The sequence below is a fragment of the Ambystoma mexicanum genome, chromosome 5q (genome assembly GCF_040938575.1).
Source record: "Ambystoma mexicanum isolate Mex_15411 chromosome 5q, UKY_AmexF1_1, whole genome shotgun sequence".
Taxonomy (NCBI): Eukaryota; Metazoa; Chordata; class Amphibia; order Caudata; family Ambystomatidae; genus Ambystoma; species Ambystoma mexicanum.
Genome location: NC_090933.1, coordinates 60,319,552 through 60,342,518, shown reverse-complemented (window position 1 = coordinate 60,342,518; position 22,967 = coordinate 60,319,552). Strand labels below are relative to the sequence as shown.

At 46.5% G+C, this 22,967-nt stretch overlaps 1 protein-coding gene and 1 long non-coding RNA gene across 4 annotated transcripts in view; one reads left to right on the top strand and one right to left on the bottom strand.

The window, feature by feature from the left end:
• The window catches only part of LOC138497207 (uncharacterized), a 795,999-nt gene that overhangs the window by 461,137 nt on the left and 311,895 nt on the right, over positions 1–22,967 (bottom strand). The window lies entirely within an intron of this gene.
• The window catches only part of C5QH18orf21 (chromosome 5q C18orf21 homolog), a 224,792-nt gene that overhangs the window by 162,387 nt on the left and 39,438 nt on the right, over positions 1–22,967 (top strand). Inside the window, exon 4 of the mRNA XM_069620530.1 lies at positions 18,366–18,547. Within this exon, the coding sequence (XP_069476631.1) occupies positions 18,366–18,547 (182 nt within the window). The remainder of the gene's footprint in view (positions 1–18,365; positions 18,548–22,967) is intronic.

Below are 22,967 nucleotides of genomic sequence, written 5' to 3'. Positions count from 1 at the left end.
ACTTATTTTGGGTGGGAGGTTGTTGGTCCGTCATTTCATCTGATTCCATGTCAGGCATCATTGTCTGATGCCACCTTACATTTTTCTCATGTCAATGTGTACATTATTGGTACTGTGTTGGTGTTTTGCTATTGCTTGCCATGTCATGTTGTGATTTGGGAGGGTTTGGGTGACATACCAGTGATAGTCATGGCCTGTTTTTCATGGTCTGTGTGATTCACACCTTGCATGTGTGCCTTTTGGTCACACAGGATTGGTTGGTTTGAGTAGCTAGGGATGCACACAATGTGGCACTTCCATGGCAACATTCTCAGGGTGGTAAGGTTGTGACAGTTGACCGTCTCTTTGTCATCGATTGTCACCTGGTATGTGCTAGGCATGTGTGCACTCCGCAGGGGTGGGAGTTTAGGTGAAAAATGTGGCCACAAGCTTGGTCTGGGCTGCCTCGCCACGTGCCCTATCCCCTCCCATGGGCAGCGCCTGTGTCTGTGGTTGGGGAGCAGAAGCGTGACTTGAGCACTCCGAATGTGCGCTCCACTATGGCCCTGGTTGCAAAATGGGCCGTGTTGTATCTTACCTGGGGTGGTGTGGTGGGGTTCCGGATTGGCGTCCTCATGTGGTTGCTCAGAGGGTAGGCACTGTCGCCTGGAGAGGTGATAATGGTTGTGATTATTGGGGTATGTGCACGGGCATTTGTACTCACCTAGGAGCCGTGTGTCACCATGCTGCCCAGCTTCCAGGGCCCGGCTCAGGGCGGACATTCTGTATATGAAACTGTCATGGGTGGAGCCAGGGTAGTTTGCATAGACAGAGGTGATGATTCCCTTTGCATCGCATACCACCTGTACATTGATGGAATGCCAGTGCTTGTGGTTTCAGTAGATGTGCTCAGTGGCCCTAGGTGGACTTAGGGCCACATGGGTGCAATCTATGGCACCGAGCACTTTGGGGAAGTGTGCCACCCTGTAAAAGTCCTGGACAACGGCCTGCCTTTCTGCGGGTGTTCTGGGCATGTATATGTGCCTGCGGACTGAGGGGCGCGCAGTCATGATTGTCAAGACCTGGTGTAGGCAGTGTGATTGCGTGGCCTGTGAGACCCCCCCACTATGGCAGTAGTCCGCTGAAATGACCCAGTGGGCAGAAAACCTTCTCCAAGGGGCTCAATGCTTGGGAGCAGAGGGTGGGGGATGTAAGGTCATTTTCCCACTCCCTTACCAGGTCTAGGATGATACGAGGTGGAAACCTATACCTGCCGTAGACCCGGTCGTCCGGCATCCCAAAAAGGCTTGTCCGGGGTAAAATATGCAGGCCCTGCCTATTCTCCTCCTCCCGCGGTGTCCCACGATCAGTGCTGCAACAAATGGGGCATTCATCGTAGCGGTATGTACATGTTTGTGCGCGCTTTTATACTGTGCGCGGGGACGCTTCCGCCTGCCTTCGTGTGGCAGACGCGTTGACGCCTATGCGTGTCTTTTGCTGTGCGCGGGTTTCCAGTATTCAAATCCATGAATACAAATTGTTCGCGTGTGTGTGGGCATTCTGTGTATTTTCCTGCAGTACTTCCCCAGTTACGCCTTCTTTTTCACGCGTTGTTCCCCATTCCGCGTGTTACCCCCCGTGTTACGCCCACTTTTGTTGTGTGCACTGCGCTATGTGCGCTTTCGCTGTGCGCTTAGTGCACGCCGTTTGATGACGTGTGCGCCCACGTGCACCACCCACGATTTTAGCGCACATCCCAGGATTTACACGCGCACGGACTTCCATGAATCAATGTTGCGCGGCTTTGGCACGCTTGCGCTGCAATTTTCCCCGCACATTAATTTCATGAATCAGCCTGTAACAACTGTAAATCATAAAGTAAAAAGTGTTGCTGTGCCATGGGTTTGTATTTTGAGAAAACAGGTAGTAAACTGCACAAACTGACACTACCTGTGCAGCGTTATATACAACTCTGATGCTACAGCTGTAAGTCAACTGTGACACTACAGCCACTTTGAAAAAGTTTAAAGTAGCGCCCAAGAAAAATAACCAATGTTATAATGGAAAACTGAAAGTTCCTAAAGGATTATACCGGAAAGCCAAGAAAAAGTGGCTCAAGACTAGAGCCGATATCGATCACGTTAAGGTTAAGCACGCATTGATAGATTGATTGATATTGATATTTTATTTCTATCGCGCTCGTACACAAGTGTTTCAGAGCGCGACAAGGCAAGGGAGGGAAACGGGGGAGAACAAAACAGCGATCTTACTAGGCCCAGTGACATTGAGTACGCGCAACTGCATGGGAGAGGGGGAGGGGAAAAGTGCATGGAAGGAGGGAGAAGTGGAAAGTGCGAAGCAGAGGAGAAACAGATAAATAACAATAAATAAATAATAAAGGCAACAAACTGTGGTAATGCAGCCAGCAATTTGCAATTGAAGACATACAAGGAAGAGATCTTATTAGCTAAATCTCAATGGGGGTCATTACAACCCAGGCGCTAATTGCGCCAACTTTACCACCATGGTGTAAACTGTTTACACCATGGTGGATGGCGGATTTACCGCCCCATTCCAAGGTGAGTGGGGCGGTAAATCCCCATTTCCCATTTTCCCTTCCCCATTCCCATTTTTGCCCCATAGGGCATAATGGGAGTGGGGAAGGCGCTAATTACGCCACCGTAAATTACGGTGGCGTAATTAGCATCATGGCAGGTTAGCGCCATGGATTTTAACGGCTGCTAAAAGCAGCCGTTAAAATCAGAATAGGCGTTAAGGGTTAACGACGGCGTTAACCCTTAACGCCTGGGTCGTAATGAGGCCCAATGTCTTCAAAAAGAGATTGACTTTAAGGGTAATCAACCAAAAGCCCTGTTGAGGGTCATTAGACATTTCTCTAACCCTATCTGCATAAAAGCTAGTTAATTAGCATCTCAAAAAAGGGTAGATGATTTCAATATATTTTTCTCAGAAAAGATTGACCTGATTAGAAGTAACATTGATGCCCAAACAATGATCCCTTATACTGACGCTGCTACTAAGAATATATGCTCTGACAACCAAGTGATTGCGCCTGAGTTGACTTTTTCTTTGGTTACAGCAGAAAGTATGGAGTTACTGATTGCTCAGCTTAAACACACTGATCATAATTGCGACCCTATTCCGACCTACTTGGCCAAACAGCATGCTCATGCCCTTAGCCCTTAGCTAGCCTGTTCAGACTTTGGTGAATGCCTTGCTTGCTCAAGGCTGTGTACCCATCAAACACATTTTTTTTTACTCCACTGCTAAAAAAGCCCACACTGGACTGTAATATACTATCTGATTATCGTCCCATTGCGAGCCTACTGTGGTCTGGAGAAGATTGTTACTACCCAGTTACAGGGTTTCTTGGAGGAAATAACTTCTTAGATTCCTACCAATCCAGATTTAGTGCAGGTCACGGGACTGAGACAGCCTTACTTGCCGCCTGGGATGATTTCCTGGAGACTGCAGACAATGGTGACATCAGCATACTTGTCATGCTTGATTTGTCGGCAGCCTTCGATACAGTTGATTTCGGCATACTTAAATCCAGATGATCATCACTGGTACATGTATCTGATAAGGCTATTCAGTGGTTTACCTCATTTTTGACCAACCGCTTTCAACAAGTTAAGGCAGGTTCATACCTGTCTGAAGCTTTGCCAGTAAATTGTGGAGTTCTGCAAGGTTCTTCCTTGGCGCCATTATTGTTCAATATATATATCCGCCCACTGCTCAACATCTTTACCCAATTTAATCTCTGTTACTACTCATATACAGATGATATGCAGATGCATGTCTGTTTAAAACAATCATTGGAGGTAGTGGAGCGGATATTAAAATGGGCAGAAAAATTAAATCTTGGATGCTGGACAATAAACTCCAATTAAACCCTTCTAAAACTCAGATTATTGTTCTTGATCCAAAAAAGAAACCAATGTGTTAGATTTGGTTTCCTGTCCTACCCTGTTTGGAATGGCCACTAAATACACAGACAGAAAAAACCTTGGCTGCATTTGGCAGTCTATGGGTTGTAAACTACAGGGTAACCAAATTATCAAGGCTTGTTACTTTCAAATGAAACTCCTAAAACCTTTTCTCCTGCTCTTTTCTGAAAAAGAACGTCCAACTGTGGTAGTAGCTCTTACAAACACCAAATAGGACTACTGTAATGCCCTTTTGGCCGGTATACCTAAAACACCAACTTCAGCAGCTTCCGGTTACACAGAATTCAGCAGTAGGATTGATTTTCTCATTAACATAAAAAACACAGATCTCAGAGTTTCGAGTAGGGCTTCACTGGCTCCCAGTGCAGCAGCGCATACAGTTCAAGATTTTATGCTTCGTAACTGTATCCACGACCTTGCTCTAGCTTACCTGACATCTAGGATTGTAACTCAGTCCCACTCGCACACTGTGATCTATGAGAAATGGTTTGTTAATAGCCCCCCCCCCTCCAGAACTACTACTTGGGGCGACAGACGTTTTTCCTTTATATGCCCTTGTGCCTTGAACTCCCTTCTACCACACCTTACGGCAAATTAATTCCTTAACTGTCTTCAAGAAGCAATTGAAATCGTACCTATTCTCTGGCCCATCTAGTACAGGTAATCTATGTCCATCCTATTGAAATTTAATCTGCCCCCAAATGCAGGTTGCTTCCAGGCTCCCCTCTGGGGATATGCACGTTATAAATATATATAAAAATCAATCCATCATCTTCACACCGCACCTCATTTGTAGTTCTGTCAGTTCTGCACAATTGTGCTACATGACCCCATTTTATGCATTTGCCACTCATTACATTTCTGAGGAGACGAGAGTTGCTTGTGGACATATGTCCACTCTCACCACATGTAAAACATTCAATTTTGTGAACTTTTGATTTGTATTTGAATGGTTGTTTCTGAGATTTCCACTGTATTTCGTGGTGTTCATTCCTTCCTTGAAAGTTTTCGTGTTCCTCTTGTCTACTGCATGCACTTCAATTTTCTGTGCTCCAGATACGGCTGCAGAGTAAGCTGTGGATTGCTCAGCAAGCTTTACCATATTCACAGTTCGCTCTAGGGGCAATTCTTGAATCATCACTAGTCTCTCTTGTAACCTCTTATCCGTGGTGCAGGGCACAATCTGGTCCCTAATCTGGTCCCTGATGAGGCTGTCCGCAAGGTTACCAAAGGCACAATTCCGAATCAAACCTCTCAGAGCTGCAACATACAAGTTAACTTTCTCTCTGGATCCTTGCTGGCGAGAAAAAAAAACACATGCTGTTCCATAACAACATTAACACAGGGCCCAAAAGTGCTTGATCTGTTGCCAAATACTTTGTGCATCACCGTCACCATTTCCAACAGGCACTGGAGGAAGAGTCTCACAAATAATTCTGCCCTCCACACCAAGGCAGTTCAACAAAATGGCTTGCTTCCTCTCAGCTTCAAATGCTCTCCCCCCATGTGGCAATCAAGTAAGTGTCAAAAGAGCTTTTTTCCCCGGTTCCCACACTATCCTGGGCTGGAAGGGTGGGAGAGCTTGAATGGTGGCTTACATGGTCTGCACAATACGGGCGGCAATGCGGGGCTGCATGGCTCTCTTAACTTGTGCAGTGCTTTCAAGTCACGGCTAACGGTATAGAACTCAGCAATCAATGGCCACAAACATTTCTGCTGCTTCTACTCACAGTAATCTGCACCTGGCCGCACCATAAAATGAAATCCTTGGTAAGACTTCAGGCGAGATTCCCAGTGCTTCTTTATGCTGGTGGCTGCAATTCCAGCAGCCGTCACCTGAGGGCAGTGCAGTACAGGGAAAGCAATCCAAAGAGAGGAAAAATACAATCCTGCTCGTCGCCAGTTTATGTTCGGTGCTGGTAGGAAATGAAGAGGAAGACCAGGAAGCCTTCAAAGTGCTTTTATTTATATTGGCATATAACAAGAGAGCCACGCCGGAGCTCCGCTCACAGATACAATTGGATCAAATCCCTTCCCCACCCTCTCCTTTCCCCTCACCCCGTCCCTCCTCCCTCCCTCTCTCTCCCCCCACTATCCTCTACTACTCTGCTTCTCCCTTCTCCTCATGTACATCCCCCTCGCTAATCCCCCTCCTCGCCCTTCCTTTACTACGCCTATCCTATCTCACCGCCCTAACCTTCTCTACCCCCCCACTGTCCAACCCTCCTCTCTTATCGACATCGCTCTCTGGAACGCTAGATCCCTCTGCCATAAGACCACTGCAGTTCTTGACATGTTCTTCAATCTCAACCTTCATTTCCTCTGCCTCACTGAAACCTGGATCCCTTCTCACAACACATCTGTCCCTGCTTCCCTAACCACCTCCTCATCCTCCTTCTCTCATATATCTTGTGCTACTGGTCGTGACAGAGCTATTGGCCTCCTCTTCAACCCCAAATACCTCTCCTCTCCCTCTTCTCCTTCCCTTCCCTCTTTCACCTCGTTTGAATTTCTCTACAAATCTTTCTCCTCTCCTCACCCCATCTCCTTTCTTATCATATATCGCCCACCTGGCCCTCTTTCTACCTTCTATGACGACCTTGATCACCTCCTCTCTCTCATCTCTCCCTCTCCCTCCCCCGTTACTGTTCTCGGCGACTTCAATCTTCACCTCCCTCCTTCCCCGCAATCCTCTCCCCTTTCGTCCATCCTCGACTCCTACCTTCTTTCCCCTCTTCTTTCATCTCCTACCCACTCCTCTGGCTCCACTTTTGACCTTATCTTTATTTCTTCCTACCCCTCGTCTACTGTCTCTACTCTTCCTCTACATCTCTCTGATCATGCTTTACTCTCCTTTTCCCTTACCCCCTTCCCCTTCATTCTTCCCCCTTGCCTTCCCCTTCTATTTTCTCCCGTCGCGATCTTCCTAATTTTGATCCCTCCCTCTTTCTTGAAACTTGCTCTTCTTCTCTCCCCTCTCTCCATGACTTCTCTTCACAATCGGCCAATGATGCACTTTCTACTCTCTCCTCTTCTATATCCTCCTCTCTTGATCTACTCCACCACATCGATCTCCTTCGCTCAACCTTGGCTCTCCCCTCAACTCCTCTCCATGCAACGTCTCCTTCGACGTCTTGAGAGACTCTGGCTCAAATCTCCTTCACTTTCCAACAAATCTTCTTACTTCTCTTATCACTCCCTCTATGTCTCCTGCTTCTCCTCGGCTAAACGTTCCTACTTCTCTAACCTTCTTCATTCCCAAGCTTCCCACCCCCACTGCATCTTCCAAACGCTCTCTCGTCTTCTCTCTCCCCCAACCCCTGATCCCTCTACCTCTTCCACCCTCTCTCCTTCTGACTTTGCAAACATCTTCTCCTCCAAGATTCTTGCTCTTCGGCAAAAAATAATTTCCTCGTCCTACTCCCCTCCTCCCCCTCTCCCTCCTCACCCTCCACTTGCATGACTGTATTCTCCTCAGTTTCCCCTTCTGCCGTTTCTATCCTCCTCTCCAAGGCCCACCCCTCCTCTGCTCCATCTGACCCTGTCCCCTCCCTTCTTATTCCTCAGATCTACCCTCTTCTTATTCCCTACCTAACCTCTTTCTTCAACACCTGCCTTTCCTCTGCCACCTTCCCCTCTGCTTTCAAGCATGCCACTATCATTCCGATTCTGAAGAAACCTTCTGCTGATCCCCTGCTCACCTCCAACTTCCGTCCTATCTCCCTTCTCCCATTCCTCTCTAAACTTTTTGAGCGCCTTGCCTACTCTCAGCTCTCAACCTTTGCCACTAACCTCTCTCTCCTTCCCCCTTCTCAATCTGGCTTTCGCCCCAAACACTCCCCTGAAACTGCCCGCACTTACATCCTTAATTCCCTCCTCTCTGCCCGTCATGCTAAGCAATCCTCTGTCCTTATTCTTCTTGATCTCTCTGCTGCCTTCGACACTGTTGATATGATATGATAGTTTATTTATAAAGTGCCTATACACAATGTGTTTCAAAGCGCTTCAAGGCAAGGGAGGGAACAAGGGAAAAAACAATGACATTCTTACAGGCCATGAACAGTAAGGATGTGAAATTAACTATCATACTCGGCCTGACGACATTTCAGATAGTGCAAGAGATAAAACATAGATAAGGAAGGGAGGGGGAGAGTGGGAAGGAAATGGAAACAGACAGGCGACTACCGTACTAGGCCTGACGACATTTCTGGTAGAGCCGGAAAAAAAACAAGAGGTTAGGGAGAGGGGTGCAGAAAGGTAGGGGAGGAACAAAACAAGCGACTATCATATTAGGCCTGACGACATTTCAGATAGTGCTGGAGGGGTGTTGAGGAGGAAAAAACCAGTAAGGGGAGGGAGGAGGAGACAGACGAGGTTGCTATCATACTAGGTCCAGGGACAATTCTGATAGAGTAAGTGCATAGAAGAAAGTAAGGGGAGGAGATAGGAAAAGGGAGAAGGGAAAGGAGGAGAGAACAGAGAGTTAGCAGTCAAAAGAGTGGAGAAGCAAGAGGGGAGAGTGAATACAATTGCAGAAGTCAGTAGTAACACATAATGTTGCAAGCCAGGATACAAGATGAAGATGGGAACAGCATGATTCAGGGCCACCATGAGTACAAGATGCAAAAGAAGTTCAGCATGAGAGTTGAGAAAGGGTGACGCACCATGAATGAATGAAGTTCATAAAAGTCAAATCCAGCATTGTCACCCCCTTCTTCTCAGCACTCTCTCTTCCTTTGGTTTCAAAGGTTCTGTACTCAACTGGCTATCCTCTTACTTCTCCTCCCGCTCTTTTACTGTTTCCTGGGGAGGCCGCTCTTCACCCACCCACCCTCTAGAATACGGAGTTCCCCAAGGCTCAGTGCTTGGTCCTTTCCTATTCTCTCTTTATACATCCCTTCTTGCCCCTGTTATCTCCTCATTTGGCATTTCTCACCATTTCTATGCCGATGACACGCAGCTCTTTCTTTCCTTTACTTCCTTCTCTCCTGATCTCCACCTCAAACTGTCCTCTTGTCTTACTGCTATTAAGAATTGGATGTCCTCTCGCTTTCTTTCCCTTAACTCAGACAAAACAGAAGTAGTTTTCTTCCCTTCCAACTCCCTTCCCCCCTCCCCCCTCCTCCTTTCATCCATTTTCCTCCCTCTTATCTTACTTTCTCCCCCCATGCCCGCAATTTAGGCTTTCACTTCGACTCTTCTCTCACTTTTTCCCATCACATCTCCCTTACCTCTTGTGCCTGTCGCTTCCACCTCTACAATATTCGCAAAATTCGCTCCTCCCTTACATTCCATGCTACTAAACTCTTAATCTCCTCCCTTATCTTCTCTCGTCTCTTCTACTGCTCCTCCTTACTTTTTGGTCTACCTGCATCACATCTTGCCCCCCTCAAATCTATCTATCACTCTGCCATCCGTACCCTCTGTCTCCTCTCCCCTTGTGACTCCAACTCTGCTTCCCTATCCTCCATTGGCTGGCTCCCATTTCACTCTCAACTTAAATTTCATTTTCTCTGCCTAGTCTTTAAATCTCTCAATGATCTTGCTCCCCCTTATCTCTCTTCCCTTCTCTCTTTCTACGCTCCCCCTTCTTCCCTTTGTTCCGCTGGACACTTCCTCCTCACTGTTCCTCCCTCCCCTTGTGCCTCCTCCCGGTTCCGTTCCTTCCAACTCCTGGCCCCCCTCCACTGGGACTCCTTACCTCTCGCAATACGCTCTATCCCCACCTTTTCCTCTTTTCGCACGTCTCTTAAGTCTCTCCTTCTCCATTCCCCGCCATGATCCCCCTCCCCCTTCTCTTCCTCCCCTTCTTCCACCCTTCCCTCTCCCCTCCTCATGCCTCTCCCTCCATTTCCCCCTTCCCATCCCCTCCCCTCCCCTTCATTTCCTCCTCCTCCCATCTCCATCCCTCTTTCTCATAGTTCTACTCCACTTCTCTCCCCTTCCCTTCATCTAATTGCTCTACATACTGTTTTGTTGACTGATTCATGTTAGTAATGCTTCTATTGTTACTGTTATTATTACGTTAATTGTATCCTGTTGTTGTTATATGTGCAGCGCATTGGTCTAAAGCGCTATATAAGCTTAATAAAATAAAAAAATACAAATAGATACAAACCCGAACGATTCAGCCCGCACGCTCGTGCCAACCGGGTGTGCAGTCCAAAAGACGCACACCCGGCTGTCACAAGCAGGTCAGCAGATCCATCAACTGACTGCAGCACACACCAATATCTCATACTGCGCTGCAGTCCAGACCACAACTTTCTGATTGGTTGGCAACCCCATTCAACCTTAGACATTCCACTTGTTTAGCAGCACGTGATTGAAAACGAAACCTATGTGCTCGAGATGCGTCAATTCATTCCTTGTTTTCACAATTAGTCCATCGTATATCATCGACCTGATCCTTATTTATTTATTTATTTTATTTATTTATTACATTTGTTACTCGCCCAGACCCTGGGGTATCACGGCGAAAGATACAGAAGGTAGTCAATTATTAAACAATGTTACAGTTACAAAGCAATAATACATTTTTTATACAAACGTTACAAGAGAATATGTGGTCATATGTCAGATTCCAATTGGTGAGATAGTCCTTACCCTTAAGTTCCGGACTTGTTTGCAGCACTGCGGTTGTCCTGAGCAGTGTAGTTGGTCAAGGGGGGGCAGGGCTTGGGCGGTTAATATTTATTGAATAACCAGGTTTTCAGAGCTTTTTTGAATTTTCGTAATGATTACTCATTTTTGATGCTCAGAGGTAGGGCATTCCAGTGCGAAGGGGCTAGAACTTTGAAACTACTTCCTCCTGCTCTGCTATATTTGTATGGAGGAAGCCATAGCCAAGGCCTTCTGTTTGTAGTTGACCTCGTAGTCTGCTCACTGTTCTCGAACATTGAGGGTTTATGAGCAGACCACTATCTCCATCTGGGTTTGTAATGAATAGCCCTCCTATTTGACTTCTGAGTCACATGTTAGGAGACCACGATGTTGTCCATTTCAGCCTCTTATTTAAGACTGCTTGATTTTATTAAACAGGGTGCAGTTACCCTCTCTGGCCTTTAGAGACTTGCTCACTACACCTCACATAGGCGTTTGCCCTCTTGATTGTTCAATACTTGGCACTTGCAAATGTCCTTGTCTCTCCTAATCTTAGCAGAAATATGTCTTATGCACGTGGTCCGTTCCTTCGACTCCTTTTCTGCCTTGCACCCATCTCTCACCCTTCTTGATCCCAGGCCTTGCCAAGAAGTCCAATTTTCAGCTCCATCTTCTCAGGGGCATTCTACCTTTCCTCACTTTCTGCCAGAAGCTCCATGTCTCCAGAGCTCTGGTTCTCTCTAGACTGGACAACTGCAACATCCTCTTCCACAACCTTCGTCTTTTCTCCCTTTGCACCCTCCAACTAATCCAGGAAAGGAATGCGAGACTTATCCCTGGCCTCAAGCCCAGGGACCACATCTTTACAACCCTTAAATCCCTCTACTGGCTCTCAGTGACTGCGAAGATCAAATTCAAAACCCTTTGCATCATCCACAAGGCTGTCTGGGGCCTGGGACCTCTCTACATCCAGCTCTCTCCCGAAATACCTCCCAGCCAGAATCCATCAGTCTTCTGGCTCAAACTCTCTGCAGATCAAATGTTTCTCCAAGCAGAGAGTGGGAGGTAGATCCCTTTCCTTGGCTGGCGCCTCCCTCTGCCACAGCCCCCACACCCTTAGACTTGAGCCGGATCTCCTTAAGTTCCGAAACTTCTCAAAACCTTCCTTTTCTCCTCTTCCATCCATCTCCCCTCCCTTGCTAAACTCTCCACCTGTCTCTGTGACTGGGGCCTGGTCCCTTCAGAGCCATACAGGACCAACCCCCCCCACCAGTCCCTCCCTGATCCTTTGCCAGCACTTGCTCTGGTTATCCATTTCCCGGACTATCCCAACTTAGTCTTCCCTGTCCACCACTCTTCCTCCCTTCCCTCCCTCTTTCCTCTGGCACTTGCTGCCGTGGTCTGACTGGCACTTTCCAGTCCCCAGTGTGTAGGTACCCCACTCTGCACTTCGCCCTCTACCCCCTTGCACTTATCACAATGTCATACACTTGCATGGTAGGATTGTCACAATGCCAATGGAACACTTTTTTTATTGTTGTAGTCTTATGATTTCCCATGTTCAACCCCCACAGCCCCATCTTGTCTTGTGGCGCCTGGAAACACCTGTGTATAGGTGCCATACAAATGTCCAATAAATAAATAAAATGGTACTCCCTTATTCTGCACATGAAAACAACTTTTTCATCAGTTCTTCAAATTGCAATCCTAGGCTAATCTTTTGAGGTTACAGGGTTGATTCTTAACACAGGCCGTCGTCCATTTTCTTCCAATGGCCATGCTAAACATTGCATGATTACCTCTTTTTAGCAACCTTCTATGTATCTATTCTACCTTGAATTACAGCGTATTTAGTTATTGGTCAGCATGTTATTTCATCTTCTTGTATTAACAATTTCTTTGTCTTTTCCTCTTAGGGCTTCAGTTACACTGTCAGTTTAAGTACTTTCATATCGTTTCAGCATAGGTTCATACATCTCCTTTATGACATAATTCTGTTGTCTTCAGACTTTACTTAGAGTTCATCCATGTTACTCATAACTGCATTCTGGCTTCTTGGTAGTGGGCACCCTTCCTGGAAGCATCCTTCCTCTGCTTCTACGTGAGGGTATAATCTGAATGGCTGTCTGAGTGCATATCGTCTTTCATACACTCTACGCGGTATAGGAATGTTGCATGGATTTTTGCTTGGTTTCTTAACTGTAGCTCTTCACCTTCTACTATAATAGGAAAGTGTTGAGGGGGTGGGGACCACAGTTGAGGCAACCACCTGCTCCTCCACACAACTATGCCTCCCATCCAGACAGTCAACCGCATAAGACAACTCGTCCTTGTTTAAGATCTTAGTGACAATGTACAGCATACTTAAAATTCCCATCTAGTAACATTGGTAAAATATGAGCAATCAAATTAAATGTTTGTCAATTGACTGTTTTTCGTAAATGCTGCTGTGCCCCAAGACTGCTCTTCCCTTGGCGGAGAGCTGAGAAACCATTGCATATCTTAAGTGAGGGCGTAGATGCGCATCCACAGCGGCATATGCTTTGCCAGTATGTGAAACTCTATCTTACATTTCTAGAACTTGTATTTGTTTGACTAAATAGCTTTTAACCATTGATCTTTTTTGTTTTTATATGACATATTCTGACAAGAATCTAGTAACGGCGTCTAACATTATAATCATTTTCAAACTATTGCAATGCCAGCTCTCCACAGCACAGCAGAATTGCAGCTGTTATTTGTTTCTGTTGTAAAGCATTTGTTTCTGATTGCTACACATGAGTGGGATGTTCTACATGGATTCTTCTGCATTTCTTGTGCTATAATTACATTTTCTATTATTTTGTTGTAAAATTGATTCACAGCCTTTTGATCCTGCTATTGAAAATGGTCTGTCATTTAATCTGAACTGCTTTCTCTTTTTTATTTTTTATTTTTGCATTTATGTCAACGCACAAAGCCCTGAGGCATCTAGGCGCTAGTTACAGAAAGTGCATGGTACATTAGTGCAAGAATACACATATAGTTCAAGGCATGAAAAAAGGTGTGTGTAAACAGGCTGGCAAGCCTCACCTCATGTTACAGGAGGCTACATCAGGTAGCATACGGGTCAAATAGGTATGATTACACAGACTGGCAAAGCCTCGCCTCATGTTACAGGGGCTACATCAGGCAGCATATGGGTCAAAGGGTGTGATTGTGCAGAGTGGCCAGTAAGTAGTGAGCATAGAAGGGAGGTCTCACCCATGTGAGGGGTATTCTTAAAGTGCAAAATGAGCATTGCAGCATGGAAGTGAAAACACCTAGATTTGTATATTTTTTTTTTTAATAAGGCATACTTAAAGCAGAACATTTACATGGCTGCATGGAAATGAAAACACCTAGATTCATTTTTTTAAACAAGGCATTCTTAAAGCAAAGAACAAACATAGCTGCATGGGAGTGCACCTTGGGTAAGCGTTACATGGTGATGATGTATGTTTGTTCGTTTGTTTGTTTTATTTGATAAAGCGCAAACCAAAATCCTCGGGTAGCTAGGCGCAAACATTACAAGGATACATGAGAAGCTTAGTTACAGAGAAGGTGTGTACATACATAGAGTGATAAACATAGTTATATACAATGATGAACATCAATGCTGCCACATGGTTTGCAGAAATACCAATGGTCCCAACAGATATACCCAAGATACAGTCAAGTGATACCATAGAACATATACAGTTGAAATGGTCAAGCCTAGCAGTCTTTAAAGAAAGTGCAGTCGGGAATAGGTTAGCAAGGGATCAGTTGGGAAGTAGGGAGGTCAAAGGTTAGGTATCTTTAGTTTGTAGTCAGGTGAGGACTTTCCATCTGGAGTAAGGTTGGTCAGTTCTGAGATCTAGGGGGAGTCCATTCCAAGATTGAGCGGCTATAACCGGGAAGCTAGAGGCGCCAGCTGTGGCCCGTTTGTATCTGGGAACCTCTAAGGTGTAAGCATTGGACGATCTTGTGGGTCGGTCAGAGGTTCTCTTGTTTATTCTTTCTACAAGGTAGGGTGGTGCTATATTAAGACATTTGGACATGAGAGACAGTGTTTTGAGGGAGATCCTGTCCTTGATCTTAAGCCAATGGACATCTCTTCTAAATACAGAGATATGCCCTCTCTTTGGAATATTAGGGCTGCTCTAAGGGCATTGTTTTGGAGTCTTTGCATTTTATCAATAATGTACTTATTGGCTCCCGCATATAATGCATTGAAATAATCCAGTCTGGATAATATAAGTGCATTGGCTAGAGTGATGCGGCTATTTTTTCAGAGAGAAATGGTCTGCAGGCTCGGATCAATTTGCAAGTATATGCTGTAGAGGATGCTAATGAGTTAACTTGCTTCTTGAAGGGGGGTGCAGAGTCAAGATAGAAGCCGAGGGTTTTAACCCCAGGCATCACTTTGATGACATTATTATCAATGTTGAATGAAGCGTGACTGGGGTTACGTTTTTTAATGGGCGTCTCTGAACCTAAGAGCAGTAGCTCCGTTTTATCATCGTTCAGGCAGAGGCCATGGGATGCCATCCATACCTGAATGAGGAGGTATATTCTATTTACTAACGCCGAGTCTACCAAGAAGTTGCCCGAAAGGGGGATGAGGATCTGGGTGTCATCTGCGTAGTTAGTGTAGGTGACACCCAATCTGTCCAACTTGTTAAACAGGGGTTTAGTAAATATGTTATACATGGTGGGAGATACGCATGATCCCTGAGGAACACCACAGGAGACTTGTATGGGGTCAGCGGCTGCTGAAGCGGAGAAGACTCTCATTGTACGGTTCGCTAGGAAGGATTGCACCCAGGTTATAGCATCACTTGAGAAATGGGCAGCTGATTTAAGATGGTTACATAAGACTGCATGATCCACCAAGTCGAAGGCTGCCGATAGGTCAAGGAGGAGTAGTATAGCAGATTTCTCATTGTCCTTCAACTCGTCAATTTGTGTCTTGAGGTCAATCAAGGCTGTTTCTGTGCCATGAAGGGGGCGGAAGCCAGACTGACGTGAACCTAATAAGTTATTGGCTTCTAGGTAGTCCTGTATTTGTAGGTAGGCTAATCTGTCAATAATTTTAAGTAAGAAAGGGACTGTGGTAATGGGTCTGGAATTGGTCGGTATAGAAGGGTCTAGAGTTTGGTTTTTGAGCAATGGTAGCACCCAGGATTGTTTAAGATTATTGGGCACAAGGTTTGTCTTAAAGGAGGCGTTGATTAGCTTCGAGATGAAAGGGGCTAAGTCTCTGGCTGCGTCCTTTATAATTTGGGCTGGGCAGTTATCTCCTTTGCAATTGGAAGGTTTAAGTGAGAGTATGACTTTTTCTGTTTCGGTGATGGATATTTTCTTGAAACTGAAAGGTGGGGAGGTACTGTTATGTGAGTTTAGAGGTAGTTGCTGCTGAGGTAAGCCGGTAGGAGCAGAGAAGCTTTCTTTTTGGCTATTTTAATTTGAAGGGATGCAATTTTATCCGATGGGGTATTTTGTATTTTGGTACACCAAGGCTTATCCTTAGAGTAGAGGTATTATCAACCTGTGGTATAGGTGATTCCATTTCACGAAGGATAGAGAATAATTCCTTATTGTCCGATTTTTGCCTTGGATATTCTGTCATTAAATGTGTTCTTTTTTGTGCTAATTATTTCAGATAGTAGGGTGCTTGTTGGTTTAGTAGTGGGAGGATGTTCTTTTTTGTGCTAATTATTTCAGATAGTAGTAGGGTGCTTGTTGGTTTAGTAGTGGGAGGATGTTTATTTGTGGGTGGGATGGCTCTTCAGGGGTTTATTGGTGTAGTGGCCGGATGAGCAGAGGTCAGATAATTATGGTCGAGTTGCTGTGTACGTTTATTGGATAGTCATATAGGTTCGACAGCCTTACGTGTGGAGCCTCTACTGGTGTGATTTGTTATAGGTTCATAGAGGCAGGGCAATCTTGATCTCAATCTCATATTTCTGTCCTTGGGTGGGCATGAGGCAAGGGAGGCAGCGGCCATGATGGCAAGGATGCCTAATATAAGTTGGATTATCTGGGTTCTTATAGTTTTACTCATGATCATGAGCTAAGCAAGACAAGTTATGAGTAGTCAGACGTTAGGCTAGTGCAAGGCAAACATAAGCTAAGTGCAGCACTCAAATGGCAAGGCAAGTATTGGCTAAATGCAACATTCAAATGACATGGCAGATGTGGGCTGATGCAGCACTCAAATGGCAAGGCAAGTATAGGCAAAATGCAACATTCAAATGACAGGGCAGATATGGGCTAATGCAGCACTCAAATAGCAGGGCAGATATGGACTAGTTGCAACATTCAAATGGCAAGGTAGGTATAGGCTAAATGCAGCACTCAAATAGCAGGGCAGATATGGGCTAAATGCAACATTCAAATGGCAAGGCAGATAAAGGTTAAATGCCATAATTGAAATTTTGTAAGCAATAGGCTAGTTTCAAAGATGGCAGAGTGAGTAAATGCAGACAGTATACTTGCGGCAGCGTTCCAAGGTAGGTTGGAAGTGAAGGCACTAGGCTGATTGCGCACCGTGTGCATGCTATGGCACAGTCAGGGTGTGCTTGTGGTATGTGCAAGGAGTTGTCAGTGCACATTGGGTAAATCACAGGCAGGTTGCAACTCACGATAAGGCCAGTCACAAGTATATATCAGAGCACATTTGGCAATTCACAGGCCGGTGTAGCATAGGCTAGGTGGTAAGGGGCAGACACGAAAGCGAGGAAGTTTCTGGCGTGATGATGGTAAAAGCGTGAGGGGTTAAGGAGAGCTCACATGAAGCAGGAGTACAAAGCAGTAACAGGGTTAATGACCTGGGGTGGTGGAGGAACGTTCTGCCTCATGGCAGTTTACCAAGCGAGTGGAATTTCACATGGAGCCATCAGTGTTACGAGGTCTGTGAGAAAGGTTTATGCGGTGCAGTCCCCACCATGCTCAGACAGGCAGAGACAGGGGCCATTTGTGTGGGCCTTTTCTGGGGGCCGGCTTTCCTCGCCTGCCAGCTTGCAATTGGCCTGAACAAAACAGGGCAGCCAATTGGATGCTTTGTGTGGACCGAAGCACCATGGCAACCTGGGCAGCCCTCAAAGGCGCTCCGGTGCCGAGGATGAGGGCGGTCATCATAAGTGAGAAAATTTCAATACACGCAATGACGCCGAGTGCGCACAGACATTTTTGCCCAGAGCAAGAGGCATCCAGACCTTAGTATGCAGGGCGTTATGAACAGCATTCAATTTAGCTCTGGTGCCAAGTGCGCACATGATGTTGCCGGAAGTTGTGCACATGAACCCAGAGGAGGGCTTACCACTTCATATGAGCCAATGGAAGGCACCAGTGAAGGTAGTGGATGCTCGGAGGATGAGGGGCTGCAGGTGACCTCCGCGTACCTTTCTCTGCATGTTTCAAAGATGTTCACAATATTATTAAGTATACGGTTACACTAGTTGTGCATTTTTTCTGTCATGCAAAGTACTTCAGTTTCCCCTTGCCATGCTTGAGAAGGCCATCCAGTTCCGATTTTTCTTGGAATTTTGGGGCTTGTAGTTTTCCTAAGCTTAACATGGGAAAGAAAAAAAGGCACACAAAACAAAGGAGCAAAATAGGACTGGGTGACCTCCATATAATTTTAGTTATTGATTATAATTCTTTATGTCATGGATTTTACTGGGCATTTGAAGTTTATACAATGATCTTTCTTTTAAGATGCAAGTACACAGTGAGGATGTCAAGAAACATGTCAGTAAAACCTTCAAGATCTCAATGTTTTCTCATGTTCTTTTCCAAATCTACCAGGTTGTTACTTGTAACCTATGCAAAAGAAGCACCAAACACCCCGGTGAAACCAGAAGTTTCCTAGCATCAAACAGCCCTGCCACTCCCAAAGCCAGAAGTGGTATGACAACAACACCACAACTGAAGAAGACGCCCTCCTCTGGAAGCAAGTCCAACCTGTCTAGTCCCGTGGTAACTCCCAGGTACCCATCATTGTTCGACATGTGTTCTGTTGGAAGAGGTTAAAAGGTTACAAATCCTCCATTCTTACACCTGCCATTTATCGAGAAAGTGCACTCATGCAGATTTGATACCAAACTAGCAATGAAACAGCAAACTCTACATCCAAGGTAGAAGAGTTCACATCGATTTTAAGCACTTAAAATATAATCATTATCATGTGTTGCACACAGTTGAGACTCTCGTTTATACATGCTCTACAGCACATATTTACACAGGATTTTGAATGGAAAAACATACTAACAGATCTAAATGCAAGCCAGAAATGGAATACTACAGATTTTAAAAGCTTGAGCAAACAAATAGTGTTTAAGATGCTGTTTGAAAAAGTCATCTGATCTTGAGCAAGTTCAGTAGTGGTGGGGAAATAATCACTAAGCACTTAGTGCTAAGCTGTGTGAAGAATTCCGAGATGTCGTCACTTCTCCCCAGGGGGGGGGCCTTCCCATGAGGCGAGGGTGGTGAGGCTGCTACCCGATAGTCCCCTTGGGGGTGGTATTCAGCGGGAGGATCTCATGGGAGGAGACCTCCCCTCTGTAGACATGGGAGAACATCTTGGGAGAACACATGTACACCCTCCACCCGTACCCTACACACTCCCTGAATCATTAGATCCCTCTGTTAACACACACTCCCATGAACAGGCTACGTCAATGTACTTCTGTAATATCTGTGAAGTTGAAGGTACTTGGACGAAGAAGATCCTTAAGAGTCCTAGGGATTTTCCTGACCCTAGTACTGGGATGAGGTGGTCCCTAGGAGGAGCAAGGATTGACTTATCAGCTCTCACTGCAGATGTGGACGCTGCCCCAGAATGGAGTTTTTTGAAATAAAAAGGAAATCTCAATAGGACTTGCTGGCTTATCCTTTAGCCCACCACAAACCGGGGAGTTTCATATAGCATGCAAGAAAGAAGAACCAGATGGAGTGACAGATCGAGGTAAGCAGCCATTGAGGTTCGAGGAGGTATGCAAGAGGCAACTTCCCCGCCCTTCTTGAGGAGTTGTGTGGTGGTGCGGCCATAGGAAGCAGAGAAGAGAACCACAGACCCAAGCAGCCGACGAGAAGGAACACTGGTGCTACCTTGAAGACGCCTGATCCTAGGAAGGACCGGATAGCTACCCGACCCCAGTAGCAGGTACAGGGGTGATCGAAAGGCCCGGTAGGGACGGGGGGCAAGCTGCAAGAAGGCTCTGCAGGAGAGGAGTCACGAAAGCCACTGACCACCAGAAACTGGTCTGGAACCCAGAACGAGAATTGAGTCGGCTCCCTCATATCAGTACTTGCTGGGAAGACAAGCCAAGGGAGCCAAGCATAAAAAGGAGAGAAATAGGGGGTTGGTGACCCCCACTGAGAAGCGGGTAATCTCCCTCAAATCCGTACTTGATGGGAGAGTGGGCCAAGGGAGCAGAACATAAAAAGGAGAGCACCGGGGGGGCGTGCCCAGCCGAGGGCGCCATCGGATGCCTCCTCGGTGAGCTTCGTGCTTCCTTCCCTTCCCAAGACCTCTTAACCCCCTAAAAATATGTACCCGACCCCTTAAAACACCCTAGCGGCGTCGGAAGCCTCAGTGAGCAGAAACTGCGACTTGGGCGAGCATTGAAGCCCATACGACGAAGAAAATGAAGTTTTAAATTTGGAAGCCCGAAAACAAGATGGCGGACGGGACTGGGTGTCTTCCCTCCGACGCCTGTGACTCAGCTGGAGGCTGTGAATGAGGGCATGAGGACATTGGTATGGAATGAATTCAACTGGGCAGGTCCCCCGGAGGTGTCGGAACACTCGCCTTTAGGTCGCTCGGATCAGGGGCTTGCTTCCGAAGACTGCTGGCGCCATCCCGCCTCTATGCCCCTTTGGGGCGATTTCGTACCACCGGACCCAGAGAAGATCTCCCAGTCGGGGAGAGGATGCAATATTCTGAACGCATTGAAAGGCTGGCTCCCCTGAAACTATGAGGTGGAGAGAGGCGATCGGATGCTGGCAGGAAAGGTAACGACCGAAGCAGCTGAGCATTATACGGAGACCCGATTCGCTTGCAGCAGCGATTGCCCAACATGGCGGCTGCCGAGGTCCTCGACTGGTGAGGAGGACCGCGGGACTCCAGGAATACAGCGCCGTACGGCGGCACAGAAGAATCCAGAGTGTCGGCGATCGCCTCTGGGAACTGCGGACGACCCAACAACTCGGCGCCCGCGAAGGCAAGTTGGGCGACCTGTGGTTTCGGAGCCTGGCGGGACTAGATCGAAGCAGCAGCTCCATGTTGAGCGACGAAGACAGAGACTGGAGGTGAACAGACCAACTGAGGGTGGAATTGGCTACCGTGCGGGGCACCCACCCTACCTGGAGACACCTGACAACATTCCGGGCTACGCAGGCGGACAAGCGTGTGGCGATTCCCGTAAGGAATCTGGAGAGCTCCGAATAATCTGAACAATACTTCTGGGGCCCCCGTGTCACGCCAACATACCCTGGTACTAAAGCTAAATTGATTGCCCCCCTCGTTTTCCGGGCCACAGCTTAAGGGAAAACAAAACACAGCACGTATCCCAGGATGGCCAAACAGATGACAAAAGGTAAAGGTCAGGGCTCTGGTGATATCAAAGCCATGTTGCAGACAGCGGACTCACAGAAACGCAATCAACTGCAAACAGACCAAGTGCATAATCCCCCTCCGGAGGGGGCAAAAGACTCTGAAGATCCACCTATCCGGAAATCGGACCTACTTGAGGTGCAGTTGGAACTAAAAAAAGATATAAAAGAAAGTGCAACCAGCCTTGCTAAATCCATCGCAGACCTCAATAAAGGAGTCCTGGCCGCAGAAAAGAGAGTTGACGAAATAGAAACGGTGATAACCGAACAGGGTCATGATCAAGATGTTTTGGCATGGTAGAGTCATGGAATTAGAACAGCAGATGGAACAAATGCAGAATAAGCAAGAAGACGCCGAAAATAGATCTAGGCGAAACAATATACGAATTTCTGGAATTCCGAAATCGATGCCGGACTCTGACCTACAGCAATATGTGATCGACCTGTTCCGTCACATCTTGGACACAGAAGAAGAAAATAAAGAAATAGTGCTCGATCGGACGCACTGAGTATACTCCACATTTCAACTTAATAGGAACCTGACTCCTGATGTACTAACCCAGGTACATCTGTACACACTGAAGGAGGACATTATGCGGGCAGCCCGGAAAAAAGACCCCATCAGGTTCCGTTCAATTTCGATACAACTGTTCCAGGATCTGGCCCAAGTGATGCTTGCCAAGAGAAAGAAACTGAGGGTAGTCACAGACTGGCTGAGAACTAAGGGCGTGCGATACCAATGGGGACACCCAACTTGCTTACGGTTTGAATTGAAAGGCAAGCGACATTCTATCTCTAAAGAGGAAGAAATGGCAGACCTCATGCAAGAAGACGAGGGAGGCAACTTCACTGACACCGAGGAGTCCCCTTCCCGGAACGGAGAATCAGAAGGCAGACATGGGACAGGCCAAAGGAATCTGAGACACTCCCATCCGCGGGGACGTATCAAAGAACAGAAACCTTCTGAGCCCACCTGAACAACGGCTGAACATTCGCGATGTGGGACCATTCACCTAAACTCTGATATACTGGAATCTCTAAAGAGAAGGATGGGTTCTGCAATTGAAATGGCCTATGCATTGACTTTATTGCCCGGAGCAAGCTCACTCTACGGGGGGAAAAAAAAAAAAAAAAAAAAGGAATGATTTCAATGAGGTAGAAAAGAAAAAGGGGGGATCGGGGGGGGGGGGCCGGAACCCAAATTTCCCGGGTGAATAGAACCAAGTGATTTCGTGTGAACATACTATGTTGAGACAGTTATTCAAAAATGTTTGTTTTAAAGTTGGGGGGGAGAATGGGTATTCATACTTTCTATTCTTTGGTGAAGAAGTGAGAAGTGAATGACAAACATGCTATATCTGCAACAATGTTCAGTTGGATCATAAAGAAAGGGCATGAGGGCTAATGTACGATAATGGCTGAACTAACACTTGTGTCGCTGAATGTTCAGGGACTCAACTCCCCAATTAAGCGGAAGTCCATGCTGACCAGGCTGGTTGATATGCATGCCTCGGTGGTATGGTTACAGGAGACACATCTGCTTCCTGAAGGTGAGCTGAGGCTGAGACACAGTGCCTTCCCTATACAATATTTGGCTTCTAGTAGAACTAAAAAGCTGGGAGTGGGCATTTTAATAGCAAAAAATGTAAAATTTGAGAGAAGATTTGTTAAAAAAGACCCAGATGGGTGTTTCCTGATGTTGGGAGGGGGGGGGGACTGATGGGCCAGCTGGTGATTCTGATTTCGATCTATGCCCCCAATATAAAACAAGACCACTTTATACTTGACTTGCTG